The sequence below is a fragment of the Mytilus edulis genome, chromosome 12 (assembly GCF_963676685.1).
Source record: "Mytilus edulis chromosome 12, xbMytEdul2.2, whole genome shotgun sequence".
Classification (NCBI taxonomy): domain Eukaryota; kingdom Metazoa; phylum Mollusca; class Bivalvia; order Mytilida; family Mytilidae; genus Mytilus; species Mytilus edulis.
This window is the reverse complement of record NC_092355.1, coordinates 16,252,397-16,271,593: the sequence shown is the minus strand read 5'-3', so window position 1 is coordinate 16,271,593 and position 19,197 is coordinate 16,252,397. Positions and strand designations below refer to the sequence as shown.

General features: G+C 31.3%; 1 protein-coding gene across 3 annotated transcripts in view; it reads right to left on the bottom strand.

Moving 5' to 3' along the window:
* The window catches only part of LOC139497306 (WASH complex subunit 2-like), a 52,123-nt gene extending 38,403 nt beyond the window's left edge, over positions 1-13,720 (bottom strand). For all 3 annotated transcript variants that reach the window (XM_071285494.1, XM_071285497.1, XM_071285495.1), the window contains exons 1-11: positions 13,598-13,720; positions 7,650-7,769; positions 6,982-7,074; positions 6,394-6,465; positions 5,802-5,867; positions 5,061-5,237; positions 4,494-4,581; positions 3,537-3,598; positions 2,570-2,653; positions 1,290-1,415; positions 325-397 (exon numbers count right to left, since the gene is read on the bottom strand). In XM_071285494.1, coding sequence (XP_071141595.1) covers positions 325-397; positions 1,290-1,415; positions 2,570-2,653; positions 3,537-3,598; positions 4,494-4,581; positions 5,061-5,237; positions 5,802-5,867; positions 6,394-6,465; positions 6,982-7,074; positions 7,650-7,769; positions 13,598-13,609 — 973 coding nt within the window. In that variant the 5' untranslated portion in view covers positions 13,610-13,720. The remainder of the gene's footprint in view (positions 1-324; positions 398-1,289; positions 1,416-2,569; positions 2,654-3,536; positions 3,599-4,493; positions 4,582-5,060; positions 5,238-5,801; positions 5,868-6,393; positions 6,466-6,981; positions 7,075-7,649; positions 7,770-13,597) is intronic.
* Positions 13,721-19,197: the final 5,477 nt, after the last annotated feature.

Here is a 19,197-nt window from a genome sequence, read left to right as displayed (position 1 = left end):
TTTAACCTGTTGGTATTCTGTATGTTCCTTTTATCAAGCCAAGAAATTTTCTGTTCATTGTTTTGTTCATATCAGCGCTAGCTGCAGGCTGTTTATTTTCTTGTATTTTATATAAAAAAAAATCATTCATATTTTACTATACATATACAGTATGGATTTTCCTCAGCATTGTGAAGACTATAATTCTTTATCTACATTATTTAGTCTCTAGTGGATATAGTTGTCACTTGTGAATCATACCACATCATCTTGATGTTATACCAGTAGAGTCAATTCTGGTAATTTTCTAAAATGGTTCATATAATGATAAACTTGTCTTCTAACCTTTCTGTTCCTCAGCAACCACTTGAGGTGCTATTCCTAACTTGGAAGCCAGCTCATTAGCAAACCCACCAACCTGTGATAAGTAATCAAGCAAAGTTCAATTAAGGAAATGTTTTTTATAATTCTACACATACATACAAGAACTAGGTATAGTTTTGAAGAAATTTGTTAATAGCATGAGCAATATTTGTTGTTGAATAAAAGAAAAAGTATAATTTTGTCTACTGTATCAGTCTGCACGGTTAGCCACTAGTCAGATGCCCCAGACTAGTAAAATTTTATTCGAACTAGTAAGTTTTTGCAAAACTTTGTTTGGACCAATAAGAAAATGTCAGAATAATTGTCTTCAGACTAGTAGTTGAAAAAAATTTTGGTGCAGACTGCTGTATATTCAGAAATGTTTGCTTGCTTAGTTATTTGGATTATTCAACACGAGTCAAAGATAGGAAATTAATTTGTGGTGAGTGCGAGTTTTTTTGCTCCTTGTTAAGGTCTCACTGTGACTTTGAGATGAAGAACAGTGATAATATCATTGCTCCTGTGCTTTTTGTATGTTTTATTGTTGTGTATTCACTGATTTCGTGTCATTGATGAATACCCCGTATCCTTTGTTTTTCTATTAATAGGATTTAAGAAAATGCTTCTCACAAATACTATCAGAATTCAAAATGCAAGTACATATTCCATTGCAACATTTGCAATACCAATATAGAAATACTGCAATATTTCTAAATTTACATTATCTTAACCTAAACTTTCATCCTTATGGAGTTCTTTTGGTTAGTGTCTAAACAATATAAAATAAAATAATAGTTGTTATACATCAAAATACATTTGCAAAAGAAGAAGTACATAGCCAACATTTATTTATGTATGTTATATTTTTTTTTAATTTGGCAGGAAACGCTATTTTCATATTTCATATATCTACTATACAGATGTTTTCAATGTAAATAGTATTAAACCTTTGTATCTTTAGATTCTTCATTTTCCACTTTTTCCTCTTCAATATCAGATTCTTCTGTTTCATCGCTTTCGTCACTATTTTTCTCCTTCTTTGCCTCAAACAAATCTCCTTCACTTGATTCAGACTGTTAACAAAAACAAAACATAATGTTGGGGAATCAATTTCATTTATGATAATTTTTTACGGTTACAACAAAAAACATTTTTTTATTTTTATGTTTTATTTCAGTCCTTTCTTTATCCATTTGCCTTCACATTTCAAAAACATTCTGAACATGAACTATATGCAAAAACTGAAGTACAAAATATTTGTTATATGTTGAAAGACATTTGCTCAAGGAGAAGTATGTATGAAGCCAAAAAATATACATACTGTAAATTCAGAAATTATTGCAATGTTTTAATATTGTAATAAAATGTGATAGGATTATAATCACAATAATTTAAACTTGCATTTTGAAATTTTTTATATGAATTAAACAGGTTTTCTCCAATATTGCAAAATTTGGATTCACATTTTAGTGTAAAATCACAAAATCACAATCATAAATGCCAGCTCTAATTTCTGAATTTTCAGTATAAGAAAAAAATTAAACATTTAAATATAAATTGTAAAGGGTTCCATGGTACCCTATGCATTATCTGTGACTGCTATGGATAGTGTAAAAGTGTACATTGATTGCCAAAAAAAGAATCATTTTGCTGTTTCTCAATCTTAAAAAAGTGTATTTCCAAGCTTCAAAATTTTACATGAAGGTTTAAAAAAGTTACTGGTTTCTGCAAAAAACTAAAATCTACCAGTATTGTGTTTGCACTGTATAATCCCGACCTTCACATTTTTCAAGATTATTTACATTGTAAAACCGCCATCTTGGTTTCTATGAGGATCCCTTATTTACATAACATTGGTTACTCTCTGGTATTATCATTGTCATTGATGTGTTAAGATTTCCCATGCTTTTTGCATTTAAACAATAAAGATGATGAAAAGCTCTGAGAGACCCGAGAAAATAGACAGCACGTGGAAGTCTACAGTAAGACTTCCAGTAATAACAATGTCAGATTCCACCATATAAAATAATTTTGAATTATGTGAAGGTCAGGATAATACAGTGCAAACACAATAAAAGGTAGGACAGTAGTTGATTTTTGGAATGATATCTGTTTCCGCTAATTGAAAAACGTTATTTTGAATGAATGTGGTTGTTGGTTGAAAAATTTTCAAACATAGTCCCAACTTTACATGATGGCTACTATAATCTGATTTAGATAACTTTACCTCAGAAGAATCTGTCATATCAGTTCCTGTTCTTGGTTTAGAGACAGGTTTCTCAGTTTCTGAGTCATCTTCTGATGAAGAGTACTGTAAAATAAATCAAATTATGAGTTCTGAATATATAATCATCAATACACAAACCTGTGGATTTATGTATTTCCTTAAATATCAATGATAATGGATTGAGGAAAATTGAATGTCCATGGACACTTAAATCTATTGTCCTTGAAAAAGCTTGCATAAAAATATAAAGGGAACTGTTATTTTGATGAACATAAAATTTTTTGTTCCCCTATCTTTATGAAAAAAAAGAAGAGTTTTTTGGTACATAACACTACAGGGAGATAACTCTGTACAATCAGCTTCACAATTTAGTTAAGGTAATATTAAGCTTCTCAATGATAAAAATTAGTGTTTTCCAAACTGCTATATATTGAATGAATTTTTTTCAGACAGTGTATGGTTCAAGTTTTTTTTAAATGTTTATATCTTATGTCAAATGGTCAAAGTAAATATTTTATCCAAATTTTAAATAAATTAAACGAGCCAAATTAGTTTTAGTTAAGGTGTTTGGTTTCACCTTAAAATAAAATGAAGTATTCTCTAATGACTGGTGTTGACAAGTGACTATTCAAGAGGGGGGTCAGAGGGGTCCTGATCCCAAAATCCTGGGCTTGAAAACATGAAATCCGAGGTCATGAATTTAAAAAAAAATTAAATCCTCACATCCTGAAGTTTGAATAAAGAAATCCTGGATCCCAAAAGGGTCAATCCTGCAATCCCAAGATTAAAAACACCTGATCGTGACGTCCTGCCCTGTCCCCCCCCCTTATCTAAGAGCAGCAATTGTATTTGAAAGGTTGTACTTATGTATATATTGTAATATTTTCACTTTTTTCAATATATCTGCAATAAACCTATAAAACAGTCAATAAACTGTAACAGTGATAAAACAGAACAACTGTTGTACCTCTGATGAATCTTTTTCAGCCTCACTCTCACTTAGTTCACCATGGCCAACTTCTTCCTCTTCTAAAAATAGAAATCATAGTCAATTTTCATTAATGGAATAGAGGGGCTGAATTTGATATTGGACCTTTTATTTTGCAGGAAGTTTAAAAATTAAACTTAATTAGACTCTGTAATTAAATTAAAATGCATGAGTCTATTAAAATATTGACATTAAATCTTAACCCTTTCACCGATTGCTGCCCAGACAGAAGCTACTCTGAGACGATGGCGTCCCTGGCTACTATTACTCAAGTTGGAGATATTCATAATAAATGTCAATAAAAACTTGTTTATAGTTATTTGTGTATTTATTTTATTCACTAAGACCATGTTCACAGTTTTGTTCATGATTTTGACAATTTTTTCTTCATAAAATATCAAAATTTTCAAATTTTCGTCATTATCAAGGTGAAATTCTCAAAATTCGACTCTTTCACCCCAAATCGTAATTTTTTAATCCAAAACGGCAAAATTTTGAAAAATTTTATGAGGCTGTACAAATTCCTCACACTGATCGATGTCCATTCCAACTGTTTTGTACATAAAACGACATTTTATGTCAAAAAAGTATACTAGTTTGGCTTCAATTCTTCCATATTCTTTCAAAAAAAATGTTCCCTCATTTCAAATTCTCGTAAATTCCGTAAATTTCCTCTGATTTTGACACGGTTTTCAACAAACGGAACCGCCATGTTTACACTTTCATCCGGGTTATCCATCAAAGAAAGATAACCCACGTTTGCACTGTTTGAGCGGGAAACATAAAAGAGGTATTCCGATCCCGGTAAAACGGGACTCATCGTCAGCTGTCTGAAGCGTGAATCCCGGTAAACCGGGACTCGTCGGCGAAAGGGTTAACTATGATAATTCTGAAAGCAGATAAACAAATAAATTTAAAAAATAAAAAGTTTTTTACCTGATTCTTCTTCCAGTCCAACATCTTCATTGGACATAAAGTTAGGGGTACCAATTAGGTAAGGTAATGGTCTGCTTATGTAGGGATCCTAAAATGGAGAAAAAAAAACATGTTAACTAAATAGTATGGATTCCATCTTTGATTGATAACCAAGATTTTTTTTTTTTTTTCCTACACTGATTAGGTGAAAAATGTGAAAAACAATAAATTATATTACTTCTGGTTTATGTGTTTGGATTGGCCAATCAAAATCCTTGTCTGTTGTATACTGTGGATAACCAGTATTCATTATTTTTCATTGGATAACAATTTTCTTTGATATCCTGAGAAAAAGTGATCCATGAATTCAAATTTTCACAGAATTAAACATTTTCTTAAGGTTTTGTATGCAGAGGCAAAAGATTTCCTCAATCCACAAAAAATTGATCCCCACAAAAATACATGAATCCACAATATACATGCATGATATATGTTTTTTGTAATAAATTGTCTTGTCCTTGATTTTGCTTTTCATTTTACCCTCCAACATAGTCCTTTTGGTACCCCTCTAGTTTTTCTCTAACAAACCTTAGCCTCTAATATAGGATCCACCCTATAGTTTGTGTCGTCATCGTCTTCAGAGTCAGAATTAACAACATTTGAATCTAATGCCTCAAATGCTTCTTCTGTTACTTTTATTCCCAACTGTAAGGCTTCTGATACTTTTGGTATTAGTTCTGCTTCTCTCTGCTCTCTTGTCTTTTCCTACAAATAAACAGACGGATAAAAATATTTACAATGTAGGTTTTTTGTGGATTGTCTCCCCTTTTCTTAATTTCAATGGAACACAAACATTTCAAGTGGGTGTTAATTTCACGCAACTAATGTAAAATTATCCCTTCACATCAATCATTCTGATTGGAACAAACCATTCAAATAGGTAAATGTTCGCACTGTCTATGTTTGCAAAATCAGTTAAAAATAACCCTGCACAAAAACTTCCCTATTAACAGTATGAAAAATGTTCAACTTTTTTGTTTGCTGTTTCATTGTATTTCAACCAAGATATTCATCTCCGTTTATTAACTGTGTTGTCTATATGTACAAATAAACAAGAAACCTCAGAAAAGTCTGCATTACCTTCGTAGTGACATGGAAGCATGTTCACCTCAAGTGCAAGATTAATTGATTGATTGGTAATAGATAATGCTGCCTCAGCATAAAATGCTCCATTGCAGCGATCAGGTGCAGGAAGTTTGGAGTTTTAAAGAAAAGATCTATTTACCTGAAGAAACACAAAAGAGAATGTAACGTTTTGTTGATATTTACCTGTGTTTCTTCCTTGTTTGATTCTTTTGCTGTGTCTTCACTGCTAACATCTTCATCATAAACTCTCTAAAATATAAATGAAATAATAAGTCTGAGATAATTATTTTCATTTCAATTTAATTCAACACTTTTTTCAACAGTCAGAGCATTCACATCTATTTTAGTGGAATATAGCATCTCTTATTTTGAAGGATAGATTTGAAATATTCACATTAATTACTTTTGCAGTGTACTATTTAATTTCATGTTGATGTTTTCTTTGATTCCCCAATGTACTAATTTTTCTGAATTTTCACATTACATTCATGTTTTAAGTATTTTTTTTATGTTTTTTTTTAGCATAGGCTAGAGACTAGAGTATTCTTTTTTATCGTCTTGGGAAATTATATTCATATCTTTAGCTTCTTTAATGGTTTGTTCAATTTTAAGTTTATTTTCAAAATGAATTTATACCCTAGAAAATATTTTTTATCATATTTTAAAACTGTGCACAAATATCAAAAAACTTGCTTTGCAAATATTGTAAAACATCTTTGAACTAAATTAATATAAAAAATACACAAAAAATATTTTTCAATAATCTCACACTTACATTTTCCACAAACTGTGTATTGGCCAACATTATAAAATCATTAAAAACATTGTGTACTCTTACACCTGTCATCTGAAAATACAATTGAAATAATTCTATCTGTCTAAAATTTCACATATCGTTAGTGTTTAGCGCATGTAGGATTAAATTTCTCTTCCTTCCAGGGCTACTTTTTTATTCTATAAAGTGTACATATGATTATAAGCTGTTTAAAGATAATTTTTCCAAATTATCAATTTATAACCATGCAGGCAATTTCTCTTCATATTATACATGTTATATGTGCCAGCATTGATAACTATCTTATTCCTCTCAAAACAAGAGTATAATTTAGAAAAAAATACTGATATTGGTAATATCAGAACATCAAAAGAATGATCCTTTTATTACTGTTCTTTTTTTCAAAACTGGCTAAAATCTTAATGAGTTATATATGGAGCATCAAACCTCTTCTCAAAGTTAATGCAAATTTCCATTATCAAATTGTATGCTGAGATAATTTAACTACACTTCATCAACTTTTACTCAATATACAGAATTGTCTAGTATTTTACCTCAACACTATCATGAATATATTGTTAATTTTACCTTTGTTTCATGAAGAAGGCCGTCAACCTCTTTTCCAATCTCATGTACTCTCGAAATCATTTGTTGAGAAAAATCTTGTAAATGATGAAGTAACTATAAAAAGATATCATGAGAAGTTTATATAAAAATATCTCTTTATTACTTTGAAATGGTTCAGTGGTGGATACGGGGGGAGGGTTCTGGGGGTTGGAACCACACTTTTTTTTTTACGATAAATTCATTTGAATGGGGACATATGCAAAATCAAGTTATTAAATGTGATTGCAAATATTTTATGAAGGAAAATAAGTTCTAAAATAAAGTACATGCAATTTTTTTACTTTTTGATACTGTTGCATTTTTCGCATACATTAATAAAAACATTGCAATAATTTCTGAATTTCTGAATTTAATTACATATTAAAGACAAAACATAGTGAAAATGCCTTTAAATGACGGCTTTTAAAAGTGGTTTTTATATTGTTTTTTTTCATTGTTCTGTTCATACTACTGTATCTGAACCCTTGAAGGCTTGGAGAATTTAAAGTTAATGGATAAATATTACATGAATCTTATTTCCAATTCTTGACCATGCTTTGTAAACACATAAAACTTCATAAAATTCACAAGGAAAACAGAGCTTCTATTAATTAACTGACATCTGACATAGATAAATATTGTTATCCTACCCCAGCATCACCAGCCAGGGACCAGTTGTTGGCATTCTTCCTCATCTCATCCATGGTCCACGATTTTTCCCAAAGCCTTGTACCATTACTAGGGTTTTCCCCAGCTACTGGACCATTCATCTACAAATATAATCATGCTAATATAGAAAACAAATATTTCGGCTTATTGCTCACAATTTTAGGTGTTTATGAATTGTTTTAATTAAATGGTCTCATAATGTTTGAGTTCAGTAAACAAAAGAAGATTCAGTTACCAACAAGTTGAACTGTTGGCAACTTGCAAAATGAACAGTTAGTCTCAAATATGTATTTTTTTTCAGTTTTAGAAAAGCAATTGGACCTCAGAAATTAATTTTCAAGAAGCTTTCATAGCCTTGAACATCATGTACATTTAACATTTTCAATATATTCTATTGTATTTGTTTATCTGCTCAGAACTACTGAAAAATATTTCTTTTAGATTTTGCTGCATTTTGCCTATAAAAAAACTGCCATTCCATTTGAATTACTGTGAATTTGAAACAAAAAATGTTTTGACACTAGAAAAAAACACTGCCGTATTAACATGATTAAGGCTTGTATAGTACGCACTGGTACATAGTCCGCACCCCTTCTCCCCACGAAATTTCAGGTAAAAAAACTTTTTGTAACTGTTAGAAAAGGTCTAATGAAACTCCAGTAATTTCAAATCATGTGTAGTTGTTTGCGGTATTTTCTTGGAATCAAAGAGCTGAAGAGCTATGAGGGGAAAGACGGCAACTGTTTCTACTTTCTTTTTTTTTTTGGGGGGGGGGGGGTATCTTTTGATAGTCTACATACAAAGAATGAATAAAAGAACAGCTAGAACATGTAGAAAGGTTGACAAAAGTGCAATCAATTGTTGTTTGATGTGATTTCTTTTCCTTAGTTAAGAATTCATCATGGAGTCAATTTGGACCAATGGAAGAGATATGCACCTTCTCAATCAAATCATTTGATTAAAGTTGAAAGTTAATTATCTAAAATCAACTGAATTCTATCATTTAACAACATTTCAATTGTGTACCTCTGAACAGCAGGCTATGGTCAATCTCCATTTTTTGTGACAGAACTTTAAGATTTTTAATCTTTTTTGTCAAGAAAGTGAGGACTGAAAAATCTATTCAGTTTTAAATTTCCATTGATAAAGTTCCAGTTACAACTCTCATCACAGGGATACATGTACTTATAAACACCAATATAAGCTGTGTGAAGCTTGTTTCCAGATCCTACATTTTGATTTATTTGTAAATTTCATGAATAAATAGGTTTAAACTACAAGGTGAAACATTTTTAATTTCTTACATTTTTCACCATTACAATGATTATGTTGGTACATAAAATTTGGTTTAAATGGAAGACTACTTATCATATACTAAATGTCACATTTTAAGTGTTCAGATACATTAACTTTTATTCTAGTGGATAATTACTCATCAATTGAGGCGCTCCTGGAGCCGTCTTTCCCTAAAAACCTGTTTTCCATCATCAAACAGAATGATTCTAGAACGCTTCATAATTGTTAAAATAAATTTAAATCACTTAAAAAACAATTTACATCATGTACATGTAGCTACTTGTGTATACATGTATTTAAACAGGAAGTTTGAAAAGCATGTGTAAAAGAAGAAAAAAAACGGTGAGAGTCAATATCCCTACATAATAGATATCACTATAACACGACTTTGAAAATAAAACAGTTCCATCCTTATGTAAAACAGTGTTTAATTTATCTATCACATTAATGTTTAACCCATTATGTTTTGTAGATAACAAATTGTAAGCTGGTTTTATACAGTTGTCTTTTTTACTAATACTATGTTTGTATCGTTTCAATCAAGCAGATACCAGTTTTTTTTTCAACCAATGCATTGAAAAGAAACAAGAAATTTGTAATGAAGGGTTTAGTTTTTAAATTTATCAGTATTAATTTGATATTGAATAGAAATAACTTATTAATATGGATGAGTTACATACCTGCCAACTTTTGAAAATGCCCATGGGGGTTTTAGCGCGCGACAACAATTTCAAAGTTTAAAATTCTTTGCGACGACTATTTTGCGCGAAAAAGTGTCATTCTTGCATGATTTGTAAGATGAGCTTACATCCCTTTTTTTAAAGTTTATTTGCATGATTCTAGTTATTATATCAGCAGAAAATATGAACATGTGGCTGTAAGACCAGGAATTATTTTCATGTGTAAGGATACTAAATAGTTGTTGACTTTTCCAATTTAAAATTATACACAAAGAAGGACTTTTATCAGGTTGGGAACAACACATAGGGATCCCCCCTCAATGTTAGGACATTAAAAAACCACTTTTTAAGTACAAATGAGCATTCATATTATTTGAAGAAACTTTTCCCAAAGAACTGTACATCTTATGATCTATCATTGTCTATCTGGTATTATATGGCATGTATGGTCAACACATGTCCAAGAATTTTCAGTTATAATTATTAGTTTGAAAAATGATAAGAGCGCCCTCTACAATATCAATATATAACAAAGATTGTGAACATAAACAAACCACCTCACCCGCGAAATTGAACTTCTTGCTTACATTTGTATTGTACTCTAGATCTATAGTCCACATCCTGTCTGGAAGATCCAATTTTGGAGGATAAAACCGTGGACTATACAAGCCTTTTAACGGTAATTTGAGGAATAGTTTCTCAGGTCATGCAGGTTGGGGACTATCAAAAATATTGTTTGGGGTATACAATCGGTTTAAAAATAAGTTTTTTTTTAGACTTGATTTCACACAACTGCATGAAGCTAGTGATGTATAGATACAAGGTTCTTGCTGAACTTCATCATTATGTAACATTGCATACGAAAGATAGCGACACCTACAGAATACAGGATACATCACTTTCGGGATTACATTGTGTGTGTTATTAAAATAATATATTCATTAATTAGTAATCAGTTCAAGTATCCTCGATCTCTAGATCTCTATTCATCGGTTAGATTTTGATATTTGTCTCTTTTCTTATTATTGGTACAACTATTTTATAGAACAGACAGACATGATAGAAGAAAAAAAATGGAAAAAAATATATTTGAGGTATCCATGGGGGTCTGCGGAATTCAAAAAGTGGGTGTTATAGACTCTTCCTTTCTGTTCTCTGTAGATATTTGAACTCTTTTTTGTTTGATTTGTTGAATTAATAATAACTTGAATATTATATTTAAGTCAAATTGATAACAATTAAAACTGTCACAGAATATTAGTTCCATCATAATATTTATTCCAAAGATAATTTATTATGTAACAAAAGTTCCAATTGGAATTATTGTTATGTGATATTTATTCCATAAGCATAATAAAAGGACCAATGCCTCAGAATTTTTATCATGTAAAATAAATTCCAATAGGATGTTTTATAACATAATGATTTAATTTAAGATGTAACGCATCTTCTGATTGGCTGACGTTATTTTGTTATGAGCCCATAGACATACTTTAGTCATGTGACCGTAACGTCATCAACGTTTTTTCATGGTTTTCTACAGTTTAAAATGGAATTTAGAATTAAATTATAAGAAATGACTGTAATATTTTTTCTGTCTATTCGAAATAACATAAAAAATGTGGTGCACACTGTTAAATAACCCGCTATGCGCGTTATTCAGTGTGCACCAAATTTTTTATGTTATTTCTTCATAGACAGAAAAAATATTATAGTCATTCCTTAAATAAATTATCTTTGGAATAAAAATTATGGTAGAAAATTCATCTTATGACTTGTATAACAGTTTGACTTTGATCATTTTGACTTTTATCATTCTGACATATCACTCATTAAAATGAAAAAAAATCTTATGTAGTCATTATTCCGATTGGAAAAAATATTATGCATTGCAATATATATTATATAATATCTTTTCCGACTCAAAAATATTATTATATTCTATCCATTAATAATGCCGGATTGGTAAATTGGTATTTACAATTATTATCTGAACAGGTATCGTGAATATGGAAAATAATTGTTCCTGATCTTGAAGATATTAAACAATTAGTTGTGAATTATCCACAATTACTGGACATATGCATTTTTAAAAGAACATAAATGTTTTCTCATACTCATCAGCCTCTGTGTTTCAGTATAAAAAAGGTGGTGTACAGCCGAATATATATATCCAACTCATTAACACTTTTCTTTTTACATGTAATCCTATAATTAGCATTTAAAACCTGTTTTGATTAAGATTATAATCAGCATTTAAAACCTGTTTTAATTTATATAATAATCAATCAGGTGTAAACTAAACTTCAGCATAATAGGAACATTTGTTATACTCATCAATATATAAGATAAGTTCCTATTATCAGTGGAACAAATATAATACAGATGGAAAAAGTTTTCCATGACACAATTTCCGCAGAACAAATATTATTATAATATTGTTTCCATCAGGAACAAATATTATTAGGAACAAATATACGTTGACAAGACAAAACAATAAACTTTTGGGGTGTTCGGTGGTGAAAAGACCTACCATACATACATGACATGTCTGTTAAATGTCAAAAAATATGTATTAAAATACTTCCAGATTTTTTTCTGTATTGTTTATTTTAGAATGTTTTGTTTGATGATTATGATTGTAACATTTGGTAGAAAAAAATGAATTCAGTGATATACATGATCATGATACATAAAGAGTTAGACAATTAACATGATCACTAGAACACACCTGCGAAATCGCGGGCATTCAGAGCGGAGTTAAAAGTATGTAAAGTGTTGTTAGAAGTTTTATACCTCCTCCTTCATTTTAAAAATTCCCAATTTTTGGTTTTCTCTCAATTTCAATATGAACATACATTTAGTATGTTATGAACATTTAAGTAAGGAGCCTGTAGTTCAGTGGTTGTCGTTTGTTTGTGTGTTACATATTTGTTTTTTGTTCCTTTTTTGTACATAAATAAGGCCGCTAGCTGTAAATAAATAAGGCCGCTATTTTTCTCGTTTGAATTTTTTTACATCGTCATTTCGGGGCCTTTTAAAGCTGAGTATGCGGTATGGGTTTTGCTCGTTGTTGTAGGCCGTACGGTGACCTATAGTCGTTAATTTCTGTGTCATTTTGGTCTCTTGTGGAGAGTTGTCTCAACATGGCAATCATACCACATCTTTTTTTTTTTTGTAATCAATGAATTTTGTAAAATATTTAATGAATGGAGAATTTCAGAAAAGGTATCAAAAGGTTACATGAATAATTTTAGCGCTTATCTGTATATTACTATATAAATAAAGTGTATTTACTTTCAATTCTTAGTTTAGTAATCGATCCATGGTGGTCAATTGACATAATATACAGACCCTCTCCATTTAATAAACTCTGAACAGAATTAAAATACACTTTATTCGTACTATTTGTTTGTTCAAAGTATACAGAAAAACGCAAACCAGAAGTATAATCTGACTTAAAATTTCGTCCAATGACGGGACAATATCCGGATGCCTTTTTTCTCGTTTTTCTCCCAAAATAACTCAATCTGAATAATCATATGAATGGATGACAAATGCGACTATGCACTGTACATATAGGACACAGAGTCGTGTTGATTAATTTATTGTGGAAAGAAGAGAAGCGACACCAAAAATGAGGTCTTCTCGTTTAATAGTATAGAAGATGATGATTAGTTGTATTTGAAAATGAAAGTTATAAATATTTCCCAGTTTAAAGGTTAAATTCATCAAGTTCATGATTATTCCTTTTAACTAGGATGTAAGTTTAAACCTATGGATGTGTATTGTGATCATTTGTAATAAAGTTTTTGTGGATATAATTTTACAATGTCAACAAAATCTGACCATGTTCATGATGTTAACAGTTGATTTATGAACCTTAAAATATGATCGGTGCAATGTCAGTGTTTACATATTGATACTAATGTTTCCTCATATTTTTTGTTTACCTCTGGTTCCATTATAATATTATTTTGATGTATTAATGATTAAATGTGGGTGTTCATCTATTTGTATTTTTCCATTTCCTGTGGTCTGTCACATGATCACAGTAAATTATCTCCCTTTAAAGTACATATTCTCCAGTCCCCAGTGTATCTTCCTCCTAATTACACGGACCACCATGGTCCAAGATACCACTGTTAACTCGAATATGTCTGCGTCCTCTTTCAGCAAAAAGTCTCTTGCCATAACTTTTTATATTTCTTTGTTTCAACCGAACATAATTCAAATAGATTAAATTTGTTATGTTTGGTTATTTAAGGAATGAATGTAATATTTTTTCTGTCAGTATGAAGACATGAATAACATAAAAAATTTGATGCACACTGAATAGATCTGAATAACGCGAGTAGCGGGTTATTTAACAGGGTGCACCGAATTTTTTATGTTATTTCGAATAGACAGAAAAAATATTACAGTCATTTCTTATAATTTAATTCTACATTCCATTTTAACCGTAGAAAACCATGAAAAAACGTTGATGACGTCACGGTCACATGACTAAATGTCTATGGGCTCATAACAAAATAACGTCAGCCAATCAGAAGACGCGTTACATTCAAAATTAAATTATTAATTTTTAAAATATCATAAGTTTTGTTCAAGTTGATAACTTGATTTGTCTCTTTGACACATTCCACATTTCCATTCTCAATTTTAGGATAAGGAATCTCGCATGTACGACAACACGCAGTTTTACCGTGACATGTCACAAGTTTAAACAACTAATATCATCTTTTATTTCTTCATAACAAAGTTTTCCTTTGAAATAGACACATTCTTAAGATTTTCTGATTTCAGTGACTTTATAGGGCTTTATTTTGACTGGGACTATTATATTATTCTTAGTGTATATTAAATAATAGGTCCAGATTTTGCATGTGAAAACTTGAGGTTTCGCACGGGAAAAAATTATGACGACAGAAAAAAACCTACCCCCTTTGAAGTTAACTTGATATGGTTGCTGCCTAAAACACATTTTTTTAATAAAACAGTCTACTCAGTGAGCATGGTGAAGATCACAATTTCGTGTCTGATCAATACGAATAATTTCAATTATTAAATACAAAAATGCTGCAGTTCAAGTTCTTTTCATGGATATGTCAAACACATATTTCATAATTAATTAGCACAAAACCTATTTACATTTACAAGTTTTACATTACAATTTCATCAAAATGGGACCTCATATTAGTTTTGACAACATTTTTATTAAAATGTTGTCATTATATGGAATATAAGCTAGTGGGGTTTAGGGGTGACACACTATTGACCTAAGACTGTAGTAATCCTTAACAATTTGATCAATTTCCAAATTCTAATGATATTTTTATATCATTGCGATACAAAGGCGTTCCCTAGTGATCAATATTTTATTTATCATAAATATATATATAGAAAACAAATAGTTATGGAAAACAAAAATAAACATCCGTATATTTATCAAAATCAAAGTTTTGTCTAACTTATTATAGTATTCTGGCTTTTATCTTGGTTAACAATTGACTAAAAAAAACATAATTTATATATCAATAGATTCGTCAATCTAACATGCTGTTAAAAAAATCTGTGCTTTTATCATTTAGTCCTATTTACATTTCATGGGACAATATTAAGTTTTTGCATTAACCTCTTGTGAATCGTGATTCAACAGCCCCTCTTGATTTGAATAAAACATTGTTTATATGGAGTTTTTATATACCAGTTTTATGTTCTGTCCTTCCTTTCTTTCAAGGGTGACTGGGGAATAGAAATATGGTCACTTGGTCTTCTTCCGACCGGCAGTAAAACGCTTGCCGAAGTGGGGCCTCCGTTTAGCTGTGCGGGATGTATCAAGTTCGCAGTCATGTCCGGTCAGACTGGGGACGTTAAATCCGATGCCTCATGTAAGGAGAGTGCCACGCTCTTTGTACGTTAAGAACCCTTGCAACAACTCTTTGAGGGGCCCGTAGGTGGCCTGTTGCAAGGCAAAATTTCTGTCCCTATCAAATATACCCTCATTTTACAGTGGCAGTCCAAATTTCCCCGACCATCATCCCAGATGGCCTCTTTTATTTCAAGACCTACCTATAGTATTTATTGTGATCTTTTTCTCGTCCTGAATATGCATGAAATATTTGCCACTGGACGTTAAGCAACCAACAATCAATCAATCAATCTTTTTTCTTGAAAATATGATACAATTTTTCCTACCGACAATTATTTCAGGATCGTAATTTGTAAGTTTTTACACAAATGTGCGCCCTTAAAGTTTTAAGTCAAAGCTCAAATTTTCCCTTTGCTTGTATTCGGTAAATTTGGCAATTGTAAGTCATGACTTTTTCTAGTGGTCCTGTGCAAAAGATCACAGTCAAAATTCATTACATCTGCATCTAATAAGGCCGTTAGTTTCTCGTTTGAATTGTTTTACATTGTCTTATCGGGGCCTTTTATAGCTGACTATGCGGTACGGGCTTTGCTAATTGTTGAAGGCCGTACGGTGACCTATAGTTGTTAATGTCTGTGTCATTTTAGTCTCTTGTGGACAGTTGTCTCATTGGTAATCATACCACATCTTCTTTTTTATATTGCCAATCATGGAGCCGGGAGATATGCGGTGATGTGATTTGATTTGAATTTATAAATATTATGATAGTCAGCGAAAAAAATATATTAACTTCTGAAGGGTGTAGTGCATTGAACATTTTACTGCAGAGTCTTTTAATCTTAAAATTTTTATCGACATGTTTCGTTTTCATTCTTACGAAAATACATTTCCAAAATTAACGCGTCTTGCTAGTCTAACGTCCATCATTTCAAACTTTGTAAGACAAAAATATTTAAAAAGAGGGGCGTAATATACCAGAGGGACATTCAAACTCATAGATCGAAATTAAACTGATAACGCCATTATACCAGAGGGACATTCAAACTCATAGATCGAAATTAAACTGATAACGCCATTATACCAGAGGGACATTCAAACTCATAGATCGAAATTAAACTGATAACGCCATTATACCAGAGGGACATTCAAACTCATAGATCGAAATTAAACTGATAACGCCATTATACCAGAGGGACATTCAAACTCATAGATCGAAATTAAACTGATAACGCCATTATACCAGAGGGACATTCAAACTCATAGATCGAAATTAAACTGATAACGCCATTATACCAGAGAGACATTCAAACTCATAGATCGAAATTAAACTGATAACGCCATTATACCAGAGGGACATTCAAACTCATAGATCGAAATTAAACTGATAACGCCATTATACCAGAGGGACATTCAAACTCATAGATCGAAATTAAACTGATAACGCCATTATACCAGAGGGACATTCAAACTCATAGATCGAAATTAAACTGATAACGCCATTATACCAGAGGGACATTCAAACTCATAGATCGAAATTAATCTGATAACGCCATTATACCAGAGGGACATTCAAACTCATAGATCGAAATTAAACTGATAACGCCATTATACCAGAGGGACATTCAAACTCATAGATCGAAATTAAACTGATAACGCCAAGGCTAAAAAAAAGGACAAAAAACAACAGATAAATAAAAGTACACAGGAAACAATATAGAAAACTAAAGACTAAAAAACTGGGGGGATCTCATGTGCTTTGGAAGAGTAAGCAGATCCTGCTCCACACGTGACACCCGTCGTGTTGCTCAAAAAAGTCGAACCTACCAACTACTTGTTGCACGGCAGTACAATGAATGAAACAGTTGACTTTACTAAGTACATGGGAGTCGCAACAACATCAAACATTTCTGGAACAAACATATTGAATCAATATTTTATTTTTAAAAGCATACAGGACATGCTATGGAAATACATAATGTATGACACAATGTGACAAAATGCTGATAGCAGAGAATAATACAATAATAATATAGCTCATCAATAATATCAGATCTAGCTTAATTAATTGTAAGCGATCTAGAAGTAGCTTTCAACCAACAATATAGTTTAAAAGTATTAGGCCCTGGACAATATTAACGTGGTGTTATTTTCTTTTTATGAAAACAAGGAGAATATCCATCTAAAGACAGTGTTCCTTTGGAATGCACATCTCCAAATAAAACACCGCGCTGAAGTACGTCTATTATTCATAGTTCATTATTCATTATTCAATAATGAATAATGAAATAGTTCACTATTCACTATTCAATATTAAAAAATGAATAATGAATAATGAAATAGTTTATGTTTCATTATTCAAATTGAAGCGGTGAATAGTGAAATAAATATAAAAAAAATTGACTGTTGACACTAAAGCTATATTTTGATTCGCAATGACCATAAGAGGGTTTACGGAGGACCTAAATGCCACAACATGCGTAAAAATGAGGAAATATCAAAAAGAAGATGTGGTATGATTGCCAATGAAACAACTATCCACAAAAGACCAAAATGACACAGACATTAACAACTATAGGTCACCGTACGGCCTTCAACAATGAGCAAAGCCCATACCGCATAGTCAGCTTTAAAGGGACCCAATAAGACAATGTAAAACAATTCAAACAAGAAACCTAACGGCATTATTTATGTAAAAAAATGAACGAAAAACAAATATGTAACACATAAACAACATAAACAAACTACAACCACTAAATTACAGGCCCCTGACTTGGGACAGACACATACATAAATAATGTGGCGGGGTTAAACATGTTAGCCAATTTTGAATAATGAAATGGATATTTTGAATAATGGCATGGACTGGCAGGACCCTTCAGCCTCTAATTACAGATATATATTATACATCGATCGAAAGCTTATTAAGAGAAGAACAAAAGGTATATAGTCAATATGTTCCGCAACGCATATTAGAGGAGTAACGAAGGACTTAAATATCGAAATACGCCTGAACATTGAGAAATAGCCAATTTTGAATAATGAAATGGATATTTTGAATAATGGAATAGACTGGCAGGACCTTTCAGCCCCTAATTTCAGATATATATTTTACCTCGATCGAAAGCTTATTAAGAGAGGAACAAAAGATATACAGTCAATATGTTCCGCAACGGATATTACAGAAGAAACGAAGCACTTAAATATCGAATTACGCGTGAACATTGGGAAATAGCCAATTTTGAATAATGAAATGGATATTTTGAATAATGGAATGGACTGCTGCGACCCTTTAGTCCCTAATTATAGATAAACCTTATACCTCATTCGAAAGCTGATTACAAGAGGAACAAAATTGTTATAGTCAATATGTTACGCAACGAATATTAGAAGACCTAAATGCCAAAATACGCGTGAAAATTAAGAAATAACCAATTTTGAATAATGAAATGGAAATTTTGAATAATGCAATGGACTGCTGCGACCCTTTAGCCCCTTATTATAGATAAACCTTATACCTCATTCGAAAGCTGATTACAAGAGGAACAAAATGTATATTGTGAATATATTCCGCAACGAATATTAGAAGACCTAAATGCCAACATACGCGTGAAAATTTAAGAAATAGCCAATTTTGAATAATGAAATAGATATTTTGAATAATGGAATGGACTGTGGCGACCC